Raw genomic sequence first — 16,313 nt, forward strand, 5'->3', positions numbered from 1 at the left:
AGTGCAGAGGAGATTTACCAGGATGCTGCCTGGTTTGGAGGGGAGGTCTTATGAGGAGAGGTTGACGGAGCTGGGGCTTTTTTCTTTAGAGCAGAGGAGGACGAGAGGCGACTTAATAGAGGTATGTAAGATGATGAGGGGGCTAGATAGAGTGGACATGCAAAGACTATTTCCTCGGGTGGATGCAGCTGTTACTAGGGGGCATAACTTTAAGGTTCATGGTGGGAGATATGGGAGGGATGTCGAGGTAGATCCTTTACTCAGAGAGTGGTTGGGGTGTGGAATAGACTGCCTGCTGTAATGGTGGAGTCGGACACTTTAGGAATTTTCAAGCAGTTATTGGCTAGGCACATGGAGCACACCAGAATGATAGGGAGTGGGATAGCTTGATCTTGGGTTTGGACATAGCTCGGCACAACATCGAGGGCTGAAGGGCCTGTACTGTGCTGTACTTTTCTATGTTTCTACATTTCTATCTTGTGTACCACTAGGTGCAGGAAGTGAAACAATCACAACATAGAGTGCTTCAGTGGTCTAACAAGTCTCATATAACTGGACCATGATGTAACATGACTGCATTCTGAGGTTAACTGATTCACAACTCGAGGTAAAATGAATAAAAAATTTTAATTATTTAAATGCACAAAAACAACTACACTCAAAACAGACAAGAAACAGTAATTTTTAAAGATATACAACTTTATTGAAGGAATAGTTAAGAAATACAACATATCAACCATTTCCCCTGCACACACATACATAAACGAGATTTAAAAAACACCTAATTCATACAGCACTCACATCCACAGTGTCGCACTTCCATTGTGCGTTAGTCACAAAGGAAACATAATTATCACAAAATCACCCTGTACCAAATATCTCAAATTTCTAACTGGTAACATTTCAGTACGGCACAGAACATTACAACGAGTGCAGCACCATACAATAGACAGACCCTTTAACCAGAGGACATCAGGCAGTGCCTTTCCTGCTGGGATCTCACACAGCTGACTACGGGGAGTGTGAGCATTTTTCTCATTTTATTGTCCATAAACGCTCCGGCTCTTTGCACACAAACCTACTCAAGAACCCAGCCATCCTCCACAATCCTTTCACATTGGTTGCTATGTGGCCACCTATAAAAGAGTGCTCACAATAATAACAGTTCTTCATCTCCACCGTGCCTGTGCAGTGTAATTAATGTCCCGGTGGCACTTCTAAACTACTGAATACTTCTCATATCGTGTCATCAACAGTCACTGCCATAATTTGGTAATCTATCATTGCGGAACTCAATTACCCGGTGCTTTTAATCACAACAGCATCGTGACGCTAATTTAAAGCCATTTGCTGCAATTTGTGATGAACATCATCAACCTGTTCTGTCCAAATAAATCTTCAAAAAAATACTGTAGTTTAAGGCTGATTCCTGGGTGCAATCAGGTTTCTGGGGCTGTACATTGGCCTTTAACTTCTGTTTGCTGTGAGTGGCCCACTTTGCGGTCCCTTTAAGATTGACATGTGTCCATGCCAATGTACATCTTAAAGGGAACATGACATTCGCAGCACAGTGGCACTGCTGCCTCACAGCGCCAGGGACCCGGGTTCAATTCAGGCCTCTGTCTGGTAGAGTTTGCATGTTCTCCCCGTGCCTGCGTGGGTTTCCTCCGGGTGCTCCGGTTTCCTCCCACACTCCAAAGGTTTGTGGGTTAGGTTGATTTGCCCATGCTAAATTGTCCCTTAGTGTCAGGGGGATTAGCAGGCTACACACATCAAGTTACGGGGATAGAGCTTGGGTGGGATTGTTGTCAGTGTAGGCATGAAGGGTCAAATCGCCTCCTTCTGCACTGTAGGGATTCTATGATTTGCGTGGGCTGATTAAACAGATACAGAGCCATACATCCACACAGCTCCAGGGGAACACCTCAGCATTGTGTCTGGTTTGATACTGGTCGCTCGGTGAACACTCTCCCCTGTCGCTTGCTCTTACTGACCCCCATTCAGAGTTCCACGTGACTGAGAAAAGCGTGTAACTTGGAAACCTAATTTGCCAATATTGCTACACAGTCCTCAAATGAAGTACAGGTCACTGAGGTTAATGGGGAGTCAAAGCAAATAAAAAGGCGTCAAGCTTTGAAGGTGTGCAGACTAGGGAGAGGCAAAGAGTGAGGAAGGCGAGAGGTTCCACAATTTGAATCTCTGAAGAGGAATGAGTTGGAACTGGAGACACTGAGACTCAATGCAACAGGGGGAAAGGATGGACGAAGAGCTGATGAATTAAAGTCAGCGGGATACATAGCTCACAGCTCATCCAAGTTCTTGCTGGCTCTGTTTCAATTTAATAAAAGTTTTATTTCAGTATTCCAGTAACTTAACCTCCATAATGGAAAAATGATGAGGCTATGTAGTGGTCCTTTCTACAGTCGCCCACTGAAATTCCAATGTATATACACAGCTAGTTCCTCCTGATATCTGGTGAGATATGAGGATATTATCTTTTGAATTAGAAAACTGAATGATAAGAAAATCACAATCAGTTCCAGCACAGCAACAGACTGGAGACTCACTCACCCCCCCCCAACCAAACCTCAAAATGAAAACTCTGACAAATATTCACCCCATTCCTGAGATATCTTTTACAGGAGGTCTTAGCCTGGTCAAAAAAAAGCCTTGTAAAATACGTTTGTTCCTAACAGCACTTCTGGATCTCCTATGCATGACACAGTCCAATGCAAGGATCAAAAAAAAGCCAAACTCCAAGTTACTAAATCAAATTTCAGTCTAATACTTGTTAAAGAATGCTGTTTATACAAAGGACTCTATTTATAATGAGTCTGATATTTAAAATGTGAGACTGCAAACTCAATTCAGGTTCTAGTTGAATTCAGAGTATCTCCACACAGTTTTCAATCACCCATCCACCACAGATTGCTAAAGGCTGGACAGATTGTACAATGTACATGGAGCTTGAATAACACCCAGGTTAATAACGTCTGACATCTCTTCCAATTGTGTGGGTACATTAACCCATTGCTTCAACAGCATCATTTTGAGGCCAGAAACCTCTAAATTCTGAATTGATCTCATTTCCCCGAATGGAGATCATTGTGAATTGGGAAATCATTTCCCCCAAAATGGAGGTGCAGACTTGATGGGCCAAATGGGCTACTTCTGCTTCTACACCTTATGGTCCTATGGGAATCACAGCATGGAAGGCGTGTGCACAGAACAGTTCTGTCTTGTGAAATCCACCCAGAATAAAGCAGGGCTGTCTTCTGTCAGTTCAAATGGGGATCCTTAAGCCACTGGACACAGCAGGTAGAGGGGGATTACTGACTGTTCAACTCCAGCCTATTCTTCTGTTCCGTCAGGGCAGGCTTAACAATCAATCAATCAATCAGTGGAGGAATGGTTCAGGCTGCCAGGAAACACTGAGCCGGACAGGTGGGACCTCTGAGGTGGCACCAGTGACGGAATCTAGTTCCATATCCTTCAACACTGTGCTAATTTTAAACACGAGAACTTGTCTCTATATGTGTGTGTTTCTACAGGGATACACAACGCCGCCTTTCCTACACTAACACACACAACTGACAAAAATCACAAAAACTCACAGAATGCAGTGAATACAATTTGCCTTCTATCACTATACCTCTTTGCCAGAGGCTATTACTAGAATTCAAGCGTGTTACAGAATCCAGCGAAGCTTTCACCCTGTCAGACAGACACAGAGCTCCATTACAGATCAGCATTGGCAACTGTATATGTTGTACAGTCACTGAAGTATTTGTACAGGAGAGTAAGCGAGGCAGAGTACAGTGGAGCATGCACCAGCCTGGAACCAAATGTAAGATCAATGTCGATGTCTTTGCAATGGCGAGGAAAAGCCATCACTTCAGAGGTCATATCTCACTTCTGAATAAAGCCAAACACACAATTCAGGTTCAACAAATCACTTGCATTCCAAACAGTCCTTGAGAACCAAAGCTTTCACATTAGCATAATGGGCATCCCATTACATAACAGAAACACAACAAGAAAAAGCAAGGAACCAAGGCTCAAGTGAGAAAGAATCTAAGAAAGAATCCAAAACAATTGTTCTTTAGAACTTCAGAAGCCTCTAAAATATGCGTAGGAGTCATGGGGAGAGGGGGAAGGGGTGGCGGGGGGAACACCAACTGCTCACTATCCTCTACACAGCAAGAAATTCAAAGTGCATCTGCATCTTCCACCCAATATTTCACACCTTCACCTATAAGTTTACAACAGCAATTTGCACTTATGTAGCACTTTTGATGTGATAAAACATCCTAAGGTGCTTCACGGGATTGTTAAACGCTAAATTTGACACCAAGCCACATGAGGTGATATTTTGTGGACATTAAACAAAAGCTTGATCAAAGAGGTAGGCTTTAAGGGGTATCTTAAGAGGAAAAGTGAGGTTGGTTTAGGCTGATTGATTTAGGGAGAAAATTCAGAGCTCAGAGTCTTAGCAGCTGAAAAGACATCGACCAATGACAGCTAAACAAAGAAGTATTTGCATTTATATAGCGCTCTTCACAACCACTGGACACCCAAAGTGCTTTGCAGTCTATTAAATGCTTTTGAAGAGCGGACACTGTTGTCATGTAAGTCAATTTGTGCACAGGAAGTTTCCGCTAACAACAACAACTCGATAGTGGTGAGACCATTTGTTTTTTGTGATGTTGATTGAGGTTGGTTAGGACATGGGGATATATCCCTTGTTTCTGTTTTGAAAATGAACCATTGGATCTTTTATATCCACTTGAAAGGGACATCCAAAAATAGGCAGCACCTCCAACACTGTGGCACTACCCCTCAGTACTGCACTTGAGTGTGAACTTTCATTCTTTGTCCTTAATGCCTGGAGTGAGATTTGAACCCACAAATGAGTATGTTACTAACTGAGCCACAGCTGACAACGAAGCCCTGGTAATACAGAAGTAACTCAACCTATCTACACACAATGAGGCATTAGATGTTATTGACCCATACGTGTACCAACTCTTCATCTGGACCATGGTTTAATCCAACTTGGGAGCGACAATTTAAAACCATTACTTCAAACAAGTTGTGTTGGCTGAATGCAACATATCAAGGCACAAGAGTCATCCATTCAGTTTGTGGTTAAGGTTATATTTGGACTGGACTTATAGCCAGAGTTAAGTTTGGGGCCGTGGGTAAAATTGGGATTAGAATTATGGATGGAATTTGCATTTGAGTTGGGGATAAACCCGAAGTTAGGGCTAGTGTGAGGAATAAACTGGATTATGGTTGGGGTTAAAATTGGAAATGGGGTTAAAATTGGGTTTGCATTACAGGCAGGGTTGATACCAAAAATGGGACTAAAGTTTGGTTAATCTTAGATTTAGGGTTGGAGTTGGAGTTATGTTTGGTTTGGGGCTAAAGTTAGAATTATAATAAGGTTAGAGTTATGGTTGAATTGGAGATCATACAAAGAAAATTCAGTTTCATCTTCAGTTTTTCAAGAACCGTTACAACAAATTACAGTATCACAGCCGTTATATCATTGGATGTTCATGTTGGATAACAATCTGTGCCTTCTAGTTTTAACTTTTAATTGTGCTAAAAAGCAATATCTCTCAATCTGAGTGATCAGTGTGGGTGATCAGATTGCATGTATGCATCTAACAAGCAATTCATGATTAAGGGAAGAATTAAACTCCATCATTAACAGGGCAGTGAGTACTTGAATAAAATACAGATTTAACAAGAGTTGGGTCATATCTCGGCCAAGATCTCTGTCAACACCACTGACCCAAATTATCCATTTATGATCAGGGAACACCCCAGCACTTGAATGCAGACACCCATACCTGTCATTACATCTGATCATTCCTGAAGATGGGATTATCCTATTGCGAATTAGGTGGCTGTGTAGCTGGAGAGTGGGAAATTGGGTATTCCCTTCTCTGCTCTTAATTAGTTTAACTAAGTAAACCATTTCTCTTTATCAGAAGCACCGACACCTATTGATTTCCTACAGCTCAATTGCTTGTGCACAAAATGAAATCAATAAATTCAAATCAAGGAATCCAATTGCCCAGAAACAGACATTAATGCACAGTAACAGCTTGGCGAGCGTATCACTAACAGTGCTTCTGTTGGGTCCGGCCAGCCCACAAATTAATTGGAAAGTTGTGCCATTTCCAAGCAGCCATAAAAAACCTTGCAGAGTGAAGCCATAACCATCTTAATTTTTCCCTGTGTTCTGCGTTAATGTTGCCCTCCATTCCCAAGCCCAGCACAGTGGAATGAGGAATCCTGTGAGATCACCAGTTAATTCATTACTTAAGAGGGTCAGCTAGGAATTGCCCACTGCTTTCCCCAATTGGCCCACGTTTACAGTCTGATTTTACCCCTCTCCCAGGAGATTCCGTGTTTTTCATTAGGAGGAGTATAAGGCATCAAAACTGTGTGGGACAGCCTGGATGCACAAGTCACTCTTAACCCATCCATCATTTTCTCACTTGTCTGGATGCGTGCAGCTTCAACAACACTTAAGAAGTCCAACATCATCCAGGACAAAAGTACCCCCCTTGATTGAGATCCAATTCACCACCTTAAACAATCACTCCCTCCACCACCAGTGCACACTGGCAGCAGTATGTAGTTCATACAAGATGCAATACAGCGACTTGACAAGATTCCATCGACAGAACCTTCCAAACTCAAAGCCATTATCATCTAGAAGAACCAGAGCAGTAGATACATGGCAACACTCCACCTGCAAGTTCATCTCCAAGCCACACACCATCCTAACTTGGAACTATACTGCTGTTCCTTCAATATCGCCAGATCAAAATCCTGGAACTTGCTTCCTAACAACACCTACAACACATACACCACATAGACTGCAACAGTAAAATAAGGCAGATCACCAACATCTTCTCAAGAGCAATTAGCTGTTCAGCTGTTTTGAGCAATGTACACACTACTATGCAGTAGGAATGAGAATGCAATGTCCCTTTCTCACCTGGGCCGTAATTTTCCAGCCATTCACGTCCCGCCGCTGCTGTAAGTGGGGATGGAGAATTTGGTGCTCAGCCAAATCTCCATTCACTGCAGCGGGATCGGAAAATCCCACCAGCGTCAAAATTCCACCCAATGTAACTCCTTTTGGACGTGGAGGCAGTTCACAGGAGGTTCATAGGTTAATTCCAGAGATGAGGGTTTGTCATATGAAGAGAGATTGAACAATTTAGGCCTATACTCTCTGGAATTTAGAAGAATGAGGGGAGATCAAATTGAGGTGTACAAGATGATAAGATACGGATAAAGTAGATGTGGAGCAGCTGTTTCCTCTTGTGGGGAATTCTAGGACAAGAGGCCATAGTCCTAGAATAAGGGGGAGCAAATTTGAAACAGAGTTGAGGAGAAACTACTTCTCCCAAAAGGTTGTGAATCTGTGGAATTTGCTACCCCAAAGTGTGGTGGATGCTGGGACAGTGAGTAAATTTAAGGAGGATTTAGACAGATTTTTAATTGGTAATGGGTTGAAGGGTTATGGAGAAGGCTGGCAAATAAGCTTGAGGAGCATATCAGCCATGATCCAATGGCAGACCAGACTCAATGGACCGAGTGGCCTAATCCTGCTTCTATATCATATGGACTTACAAACTGTCTGGGCGGGGACTGAATGAGGTATTTAATGAGATGCCACCGAGAAAACACGCTGATAAAATAATTTATGTGCACTGAGAACAGTAACTGGCCCAATACTGGCCTCTGGGGGGAACTGAACAACATCCTACAACCACAGTTCTGTTCTTTAACTAAATTCCTGTCTGTACTACTACAATCCTTCAGTGAGTCTCTCTTCCTCTTCATCCCTATCTAATGGGGAAGTCCAGAACAAGGGGATACATGCACAAAGTTGAAAGATCACTTTTAAGACTGGCCTATGTGCAACCTAGTGATTCATTCCTGAAGCTTCAACTAGCCACTGAGAATAATAAGACTGGATTTAACCAGAATTAGTTAAATCTGCTTTATATTCAGATGTCACCACCCCTTTCAAATCAGTGTGAAGACTTTCACAGTAAATTCAGAGAACTTGAAAATACAGTCACTTTACAAGTATTTTGATGACTCGTGCTCCAGAACTAGCTGTGCGCCCCTGATCAAGCTGTTCAAGTCCAGCCAGAGGACTGGAACTTATCCAACAATTGCCCAGGTATGTCCTGTCCACAAAAAGCAGGACAAGTCCAATCCAGTCAACTACTGCTGTACTACTTTCAATCATCAGCAAAGTGATGCTGCAATCAAGCAAAACTTAGTCAGTAATAACCGTCTTACTAATGCTCCAGACTTCATCACTGACCTAGTCCAACCATGGACAAAGCTGAATTTGTGGGATGAGGTGAGAGTGACTGTTTTTGACACCAAGACGGCACTTGACTGAGTGTGGCATCAAGGACCCTTAGCAACATTCAAGTCAATGGTAATCAAGGGGAACTTCTTCAGTTGTATCTAGCACAAAGAAAGATGGTTATGGTTGTTGAAGGCCAATGATCTCGGTCCTAGGACATTGCTGCAGGAGCATTCTCTGGGTGGTGTCTTAGGCCAAACAATCGTCAGCTGCTTCATCAAAGATCTTCTCTCAAACATAAGGTGAGAAGTGGGTATATTCGCTGATGATTGCACAATGTTCAATATCTTTCAAACTCTTCAGATACTGTAGCAATCCATGCCCATATACAGCCAGATTTGGACAACATTCAGCATGGGTTGATAAGTGGCGAATAATGTTTGTGTTCCACAAATGCCAGGCAATGACTATCTCCAACAAGAGAGAATCTAACCAGCTTTTTTTGACATTTGATTTCATTGCCATTGCTGAATCCACCACCATCAACATCCTGGGGTCACCACTGACCAGAAACATAACTGGACCAGCCATATAAATATTGTGGCTACAAAAGCAGGCCAAAAGTTGGGAATTCTGAAGTGTGCAGCTCATCTACTCACTCTATAAAGCCTGTCCGCCTTCAACAAGGTACAGGTCAGGAATGTGATGGAAAACTCTCACTTGTCTGGATGCGTGCAGCTTCAACAACACTTAAGAAGTTCAACATCATCCAGGACAAAAGTACCCCCCTTGATTGAGATCCAATTCACCACCTTAAACAACCACTCCCTCCACCACCAGTGCACACTGGCAGCAGTATGTAGTTCATACAAGATGCAATACAGCGACTTGACAAGATTCCATCGACAGAACCTTCCAAACTCAAAGCCATTATCATCTAGAAGAACCAGAGCAGTAGATACATGGCAACACTCCACCTGCAAGTTCATCTCCAAGCCACACACCATCCTAACTTGGAACTATACTGCTGTTCCTTCAATATCGCCAGATCAACATCCTGGAACTTGCTTCCTAACAACACCTACAACACATACACCACATAGACTGCAACAGTTCAATAAGGCAGATCACCAACATCTTCTCAAGAGCAATTAGGCATGGGCAATAAATACTGGGTTAGCTAGATATGCGCACATCCCATGAATGAATAAAAGAAAAGGAATATGCTAAAAATTCCAGGATCCCTATGCTTATGCTATGCTATGTGAGGGGCAACTCCCCCCTAGGGTTAATCAATTAATACACCAACATATGACAGAACTGAGTCATCACAGGAGCTTTAAGAGACTGGAAATTCAACAATCTTTTCAGATGTATCACTAACCATATTAACCAAAACCGTGCAGGGTTTACATAAACCTTCTGGGCCATTTATGTACAATGAGAATTTGGCATAGTTTTTTTTTGTAGCTCTTGGAAAAGGTTCTGAAATGAATCAGCAACTTCACCCAGTCTCTTTCTCCATTCTTTATGCTCTTCTCTCTCTATAAACATATAGATATATATAAATATATTCCTCTCTATTTCACAGCTCCTTTTCTAAACGGAAATCCCAGTCCACTTTTTAGAGCTACCACAAAGAACTCTATGCCTTGCTCAAGCTAATTGCAATTCCCCCTTGAGTAATGACTGATGAGACAACCATGTAAAGGATGGCAATGATTATTCGAATACAGACAATGTAGGGGAACAGTCGTCAGTTTGCATTAGTCTCAGGTTCCAGAGCTGGCAAAGTGGAAACCCTGGCGTACACCAGCCACAAGCTGATTTAACAATTTCGCTCACTGCATTACACCACATGTGTTTTAAGCAAGCTCGAGATAAAGACGGTGCCTAGATAATGATGCAAGCTCAAGGAGGAGATTGTTCCCGGGCAAGAATGTCCCTTAAAAATATTACTGAGAAAATGATGGGTAAAAATAAAAGAGAATTAGCGGGTGAGCGGAGGTGAAGTTTTCAGAATCTCACTCCTAACTTCACACCAAGGCATAGTCGAACTGTCCCCTCTCCAGCCCATCTTTGCCATCAGACCATGATGAAGCAGGCATCCGGCTGTAGGGGTCCAGCAATATCCGAAAACACCGGACCACCAGAATGATCAGGAAAACCAGTAAGAAAATCACAAAGGCAAAGACGGTTTTTTGCTCAGCTCCCATGGGCACCGAGTAGGTGGAGTCCCCATTGAGATCCATAGTCGTTGAGGCCAGCAGTTCATCATCTACTGTCGAAACGTCATTCATTGTGGCAGCATCATTCATCGCCAGACCGACTCGTGCTGCGCTGCTAATTAGCTCCGCAAAACGTGAAGAGTAGATCTTTTATTCGTCATCAGTCTGCCAAGGTCGCACCAGCAGATCGAGCTATTTACTCCCTCTGCAAAACAATAAACACACAGTTAACCCTTTGATGATTCCAACAGTATATCTGTCCAACTTCCCCAGAAAAGCAACTCCTTCAGAGCCTTACAGCAAAATGAATTTGCAGCGTTCAGTCCGATACCAAACAGCAGAATTTTTAGTTTAAACCACAATTATTTGACTGTTGAGCTTTGCTGGAAAGAATTAAAGTTAATGTTTATTTATTAGTCACAAGTAAGGCGTACATTAACACTGCAATGAAGTTACTGTGAAATTCCCCAAGTCGCCACACTCTGGTACCCTACAATGCACCTAATCAGCACACCTCTCAGACTGTGGGAGGTAACCAGAACACCCAGAGGAAATTCATGCAGACATGGGGAGAACATGCAGACTTCACACAGACAGTATCCCAAGTCAGGAATTGAACCCAGGTCCCTCAGCACTGTGAGGTAGCAGTGCTAATCACTGTGCCACTGTGCCATGATGATGAGAGCCTCATCTGCAACCTTATCTACTGTATCGTTCAAAGCTGAATGAAAACATTATCTGGAATCAGGTGTGTATAAATGGATAGTAAGACAATAAGCATAAAGAAAATTCTGAATCCAAACATTGTTTTCCAGAATATACATGGTATTATTGCAGGCTTTTAATGATTTAAGAAATGATTGATTAAAATTTATTTGCTGTTTGGTGTTTAGTGAGGCAGACTTCTCCCTAATCAAGGCTAATACATTCTAAATAAAAGGGTTACAAGAGATTTTTAAGGATTGGAAACTTAAGGTTTGAATAAGATTAAAAAGGCAGTGGGTGGAGAGGGAAAATAAGTGAACAACAAGTTGTTAATTCCATTTGCTTTTTATTCTTGTCCATTTTTCCCTTCTTTTTGCTAACATACAGTGCCAGCTCCCACCTCTATATCCCATTCCATATGTGAACTCTCCTGTTTAAAAAGGGATATACTTCCATTGAACTCAGTTCAGAGAAGATAGACTGCTTCCTGGGATGAAAGGAATGGCTCATGAGGGAAGGTTGAGCAGGTTGGGCCTGTATCCATTGGAATGTAGAGAATGAGAGATGCTGAGAAGAAGTTTCCTGTCATGGGGAAATCTGGAACTAAGGGGAACACAGTGGGCTCTCCCATTGAAGATGGAGATGTGGAAGACTCTCTTCTCTCAGAGGCTATTTATCTTTTGGAATTCTCCACCCTACAGAGTGTGGAGGTCTTCAGTCTTTGAACATCCTCAAGATTGAGTTACTCAGACCTTTGATCTGAGAGTCAAGGGCTTGGGTGACAGGCAGGAAGGTGGACTAATACCCACAAGTAGGGCGGCACGATAGCACAGTGATTAGCATTACTGCCTCACAGCACCAGGGACCCAGGGTTAATTCTGACCTTGGGTGGCTGTCTGTGTGGAAATTGCATGTTCTCCCCATGTCTGAGTGGGTTTCCTCTGGGTGCTCCAGTTTCCTCCCACACTCCAAAGATGTCATGGTTAGGTAGATTGACCATCGTAAATTGCCCCTTTAATGTCAGAGGGATTAATGGGGTTGTGGGGATGGGAACTGGGTGGGATTGTTGTTGGTGCAGGCTAAATGGGCCAAATGGCCTTCTTCTGCGCTGTAAATTCTATGGTTCTATAGATCAGTAAGGAGTCTCACGAGACCAGGTTAAAGTCCAACGGGTTTATTTGTAAGCAAACGCCACCAGCTTTAGGAACTGACTGTTCCTCCGTCAGGTGGGCAGGAGTTTCCCCACATCATTTAGGGCGGCACAGTAGCACAGTGGTTAGCACTGCTTTTTCACAGCTCCAGGGACCTGGGTTCAATTCCCAGCTTGGGTCACTGTCGTGTGGAGTTTGCACATTCTCCTCGTGTCTGTGTGGGTTTCCTCCGGGTGCTCCGGTTTCCTCCCACAGTCCAAAGATGTGCGGATTAGGTTGATTGGCCATGCTAAAATTGCCCTTAGTATCTGAGGTGCGTAGGTTAGAGGGATTAGTGGGTAAATATGTAGGGATATGGGGGTAGGGTCTGGGTGGGATTGTGGTAGGTGCAGACTTGATGGGCCAAAGGGCCTCTTTATGTGCTGTAGGGTTTCTATGATCATTCTATAGATCAGCCATGATATTATTGTGTGGTAGAGTAGTCTCACAGGGGCCAAATGAATTACTCCTGCTCTTATTTCTTATGACCTTAAACAGTATTACCCAGGGGCCATCACAGCCAAACTTGGCCTTTAATCTCAGCTAAAGTTGCATTTTCCAGCTGTCACTAACAGGATCAAGGTCTGAGATACAGATCAGCTCTGACCTAATTGAATGACAGAGCAAGCCCAATCTACTCCTGTTCCTAAAATGAGATTTGTAGTTTTATGGCATCAAGAGATCAATAAGTCAGATGCAGCTGACCCTGTCAAACAATCCAGTCTCTAATTCTGAGGCTACAAGTAAAAAGCTGCCTTGAAACATACAGTACAAGGAATGACCACTTGCCTGATAGTTGTTTTTCATTCTTTAAAAGGTATCACTGGCTAGGCCAGCATTTGTTGACCATCCCTAATTACCCTTGATTAGGGTAGCTTGTGAGGCCATTTCAAGGCAGTTAAGTGTTTTGCTGTGGGTTTGGAGTCTCACCCGACCAGGCTATGTAAGGATGGCCAATTTCCTTCATGCACCAGATGGGTCATGCCTGGAATTGGAGCCCAATTAGCCTCTTTGGGACAGGACTGTTCAGAGATTTCTGAAACCAGGCAGTGTGCCAGTTTTCAAAATGTTTCCTTTCCTGACCACTCATGTTTCAAAGCTTTTGGGGAACTTTCATCAACAAAACATTGTGGATTAGAAACTGGTCTTCGCCAGTAGTGTGAAACAAGCTGTGTCCCATCATCCACATGTTGTATCATCACTCGGTTCCATTGTTGTCCGTGGAACCAGGCTGTGAATAACAAGCGAATGACCTGATACCAGCCATTTCACACCACTGTTCAAGGTGAATTTCACAGACCTTAAAAGTCAATGTCTATCTGAGTTCATCCGGCCGTTACAGTTGGAGAAGTCTCCAACGTTAATCTTTCATGTTACAGGTATTTTAGTTGTCCCATCCAAACCCAGTTGGGAAAGCAGGCAGGAATGTCTATACTTGGATAGTTGCAGCTCCTCCCTACGGGCAACGAGAGTTAGTTTTACTACACATCTCAGGGTGCAATGCCACCCAACATTACTTCCTTTCCCTCTGCCTTTTCCTTACAACCAGCCCTTAGAACTCATCAGCTATGCCAAGTTCCTTCACCACATCCAGACTATTGAGCATTCCCAAATGGCCAGCACAGTGGCACAGTGGTTGGCACTGCTGCCTCACAGCACCGGGGACCCAGGTTCAATTCTGGTCTTGGGTGACTGTGTGGAGTTTGCATGTTCACCCCATGCATGCGTGGGTTTCCTCTGGGTGCTCCAGGTTTGGTTGACTGGCCATGCTGATTGGCCACTTGGTGTCAATGGGATTAGCAGGGTAAATACATGGGGTTATGGGGATAGACCATAGGTGGGACTGTTGTCAGTGCAGGCTCAAAGGGCTGAATGGCCTCCTTTTGCGCTGTAGGGATTCTATGATTCTATGAAATGCCAATTGCACCAGCCCCAAGTATTGGCATGGCCTTTCAATCCCAAGCTCCTTCCTGCAGCTTAAATTGTCTGAGTTCCAGTGACAAGATCAACAACAACGTCACTGTTCCTTAAAGATACCGAGCCAATGTGTTAAAAGACAGACTGTTCAAGAGGGAAGCAATTTATACATCACATTTACATCAACTATGAGGTTACGATGTTCTAGTTTGTTTATTTATTAGTGACAAGTAGGTTTACATTAACACTGCAATGAAGTTACTGTGAAAATTCCCTAGTCACCACACTCTGGTATCTGTTTGGCAGTAGTACATCATGTCTCTCTCACAATGTCATTTGTTCATCACTACAATATTATGCTGATACCCTAATAAAAGTATTAACTGAAATTCTAAATCTCTATTTCTCTCACACCTCTGAGCCCTCATTCCACCACTGTCCCAGTTAAAATCAATCGATTCACTCCATCTATCCCATTCACCCCAACTGATTCTCCTTCTCTGCCACCCTCATTCACCCACTAAGACTCCATTACACCCATCAAACATATATATATTATACACACTGCATGAACATTGTATATATCACCTCAACATTCCTTTCCCCGAACTATATCTCAGCCACCCCATTAACCCCCTAACAAAATGCCATTGAACATCACAACACTACATCCACATCAATATGTCATCAGCATCTTATCCAACAATATCTGGAATTAAGAATCTACTGATGACCGTGAAACCATTGTCAATTATTGGAAAAAGCTATCTGGTTCACGAATGTCCTTTAGGGAAGGAAATCTGTCACCCATCCATCCTGCATGGTACTAGGATAAAGTGGTGGTTAGCAGGCTCGAAGGACCAAATGGCCTGGTCCTGCTTCTAATTTCTCATTTCTATCCTTACCTGGCCAGGCTGCAGAGCCACAGCAATGTGGCTGACTCTCAACTGCCCTTAGGCAACTAGAGATTGCAACAAATGGATAAAAAATATAACATCCCATTTGCTGCGATTTTCTCCAGTGATGATCCAGTTTGGGTCAGTAAACAGCCATTCCACTGATGTGACATTGGAACCTTATCCATTCCTCATTCACTCAGTTATCTTCCTAAGTCAGCAGAAAAGGAAATTAAACTGTGAAAGAATGTCTTGCCCAGTCTAATTGGTCATTACAATACAGCAGGTGCCAGTTATTTCCTGTTTCCCACACAACTTGAGAACTGGTAGTGAGCCAAATGCAACAGAGAGTCCAACTACATGAAAATAAACCTGAATGTGAAACAGCCAATACTCTCCCACCTTCCGAGGTCCATACTAAACAAATTCCAACCTGGCTAAAACTCTGCTGTTAACATCCTCCCCCAAACAAAGTTCCACTCATCCATCACCCTGCTCCCACTGAACATTCACACAAGCAAGCAAGTATCTTAGGGTCATCCCATACATCCAAGTGAGTGTTGTACATGACAGCAAGAACATAAGAGTTAGCAGCACAAGTCAGCAAACTGGCTCTTCAAGGCTCCTCCGCCATTTAACAAGATCATGGCTGAACCTCAACCACAACTCCACTTCCTCACACCATGTCCATGTCCCTTAATTCACTTTGTACCAGGTTTCTGTCAATCTCGAGCTGTGATGTTCCAGCCCTTCCATTCTGGAGCCTGCCAGAGGGAATGTGGAAGCCCAAAGTCCATTGACTTTCAGCAGGACTTGACGATCCTGGGGGTGAGCGGGGCTGGAAAATCCAGCCCTCTGTCTTGAATATATTCAATGACTGATCACCCACCGCTCTCTGGCAGAGAATTTCAAAGATCCAAAGACCCTTTCTGTGGTGAAATTTCACTTCATTGCAGTGTTAAATGGCCAACCACTCATTCTGAGATTGTGACCCTAGTTCTGGACTCTGCAGCCAATGTGACGT

General features: G+C 43.3%; 1 protein-coding gene across 2 annotated transcripts in view; it reads right to left on the reverse strand.

The window, feature by feature from the left end:
- Positions 1 to 739: 739 nt before the first annotated feature.
- LOC145358549 (cortexin-1-like) overlaps positions 740 to 16,313 on the reverse strand; it is a 34,053-nt gene continuing 18,479 nt past the window's right edge. For both annotated transcript variants that reach the window (XM_080212699.1, XM_080212698.1), the window contains one exon: positions 740 to 10,786. In XM_080212699.1, coding sequence (XP_080068825.1) covers positions 10,390 to 10,671 — 282 coding nt within the window. In that variant the 5' untranslated portion in view covers positions 10,672 to 10,786 and the 3' untranslated portion in view covers positions 740 to 10,389. The remainder of the gene's footprint in view (positions 10,787 to 16,313) is intronic.

Source organism: Carcharhinus amblyrhynchos, chromosome 26 (assembly GCF_965287045.1).
Source record: "Carcharhinus amblyrhynchos chromosome 26, sCarAmb.v2.hapA, whole genome shotgun sequence".
NCBI classification, from domain to species: domain Eukaryota; kingdom Metazoa; phylum Chordata; class Chondrichthyes; order Carcharhiniformes; family Carcharhinidae; genus Carcharhinus; species Carcharhinus amblyrhynchos.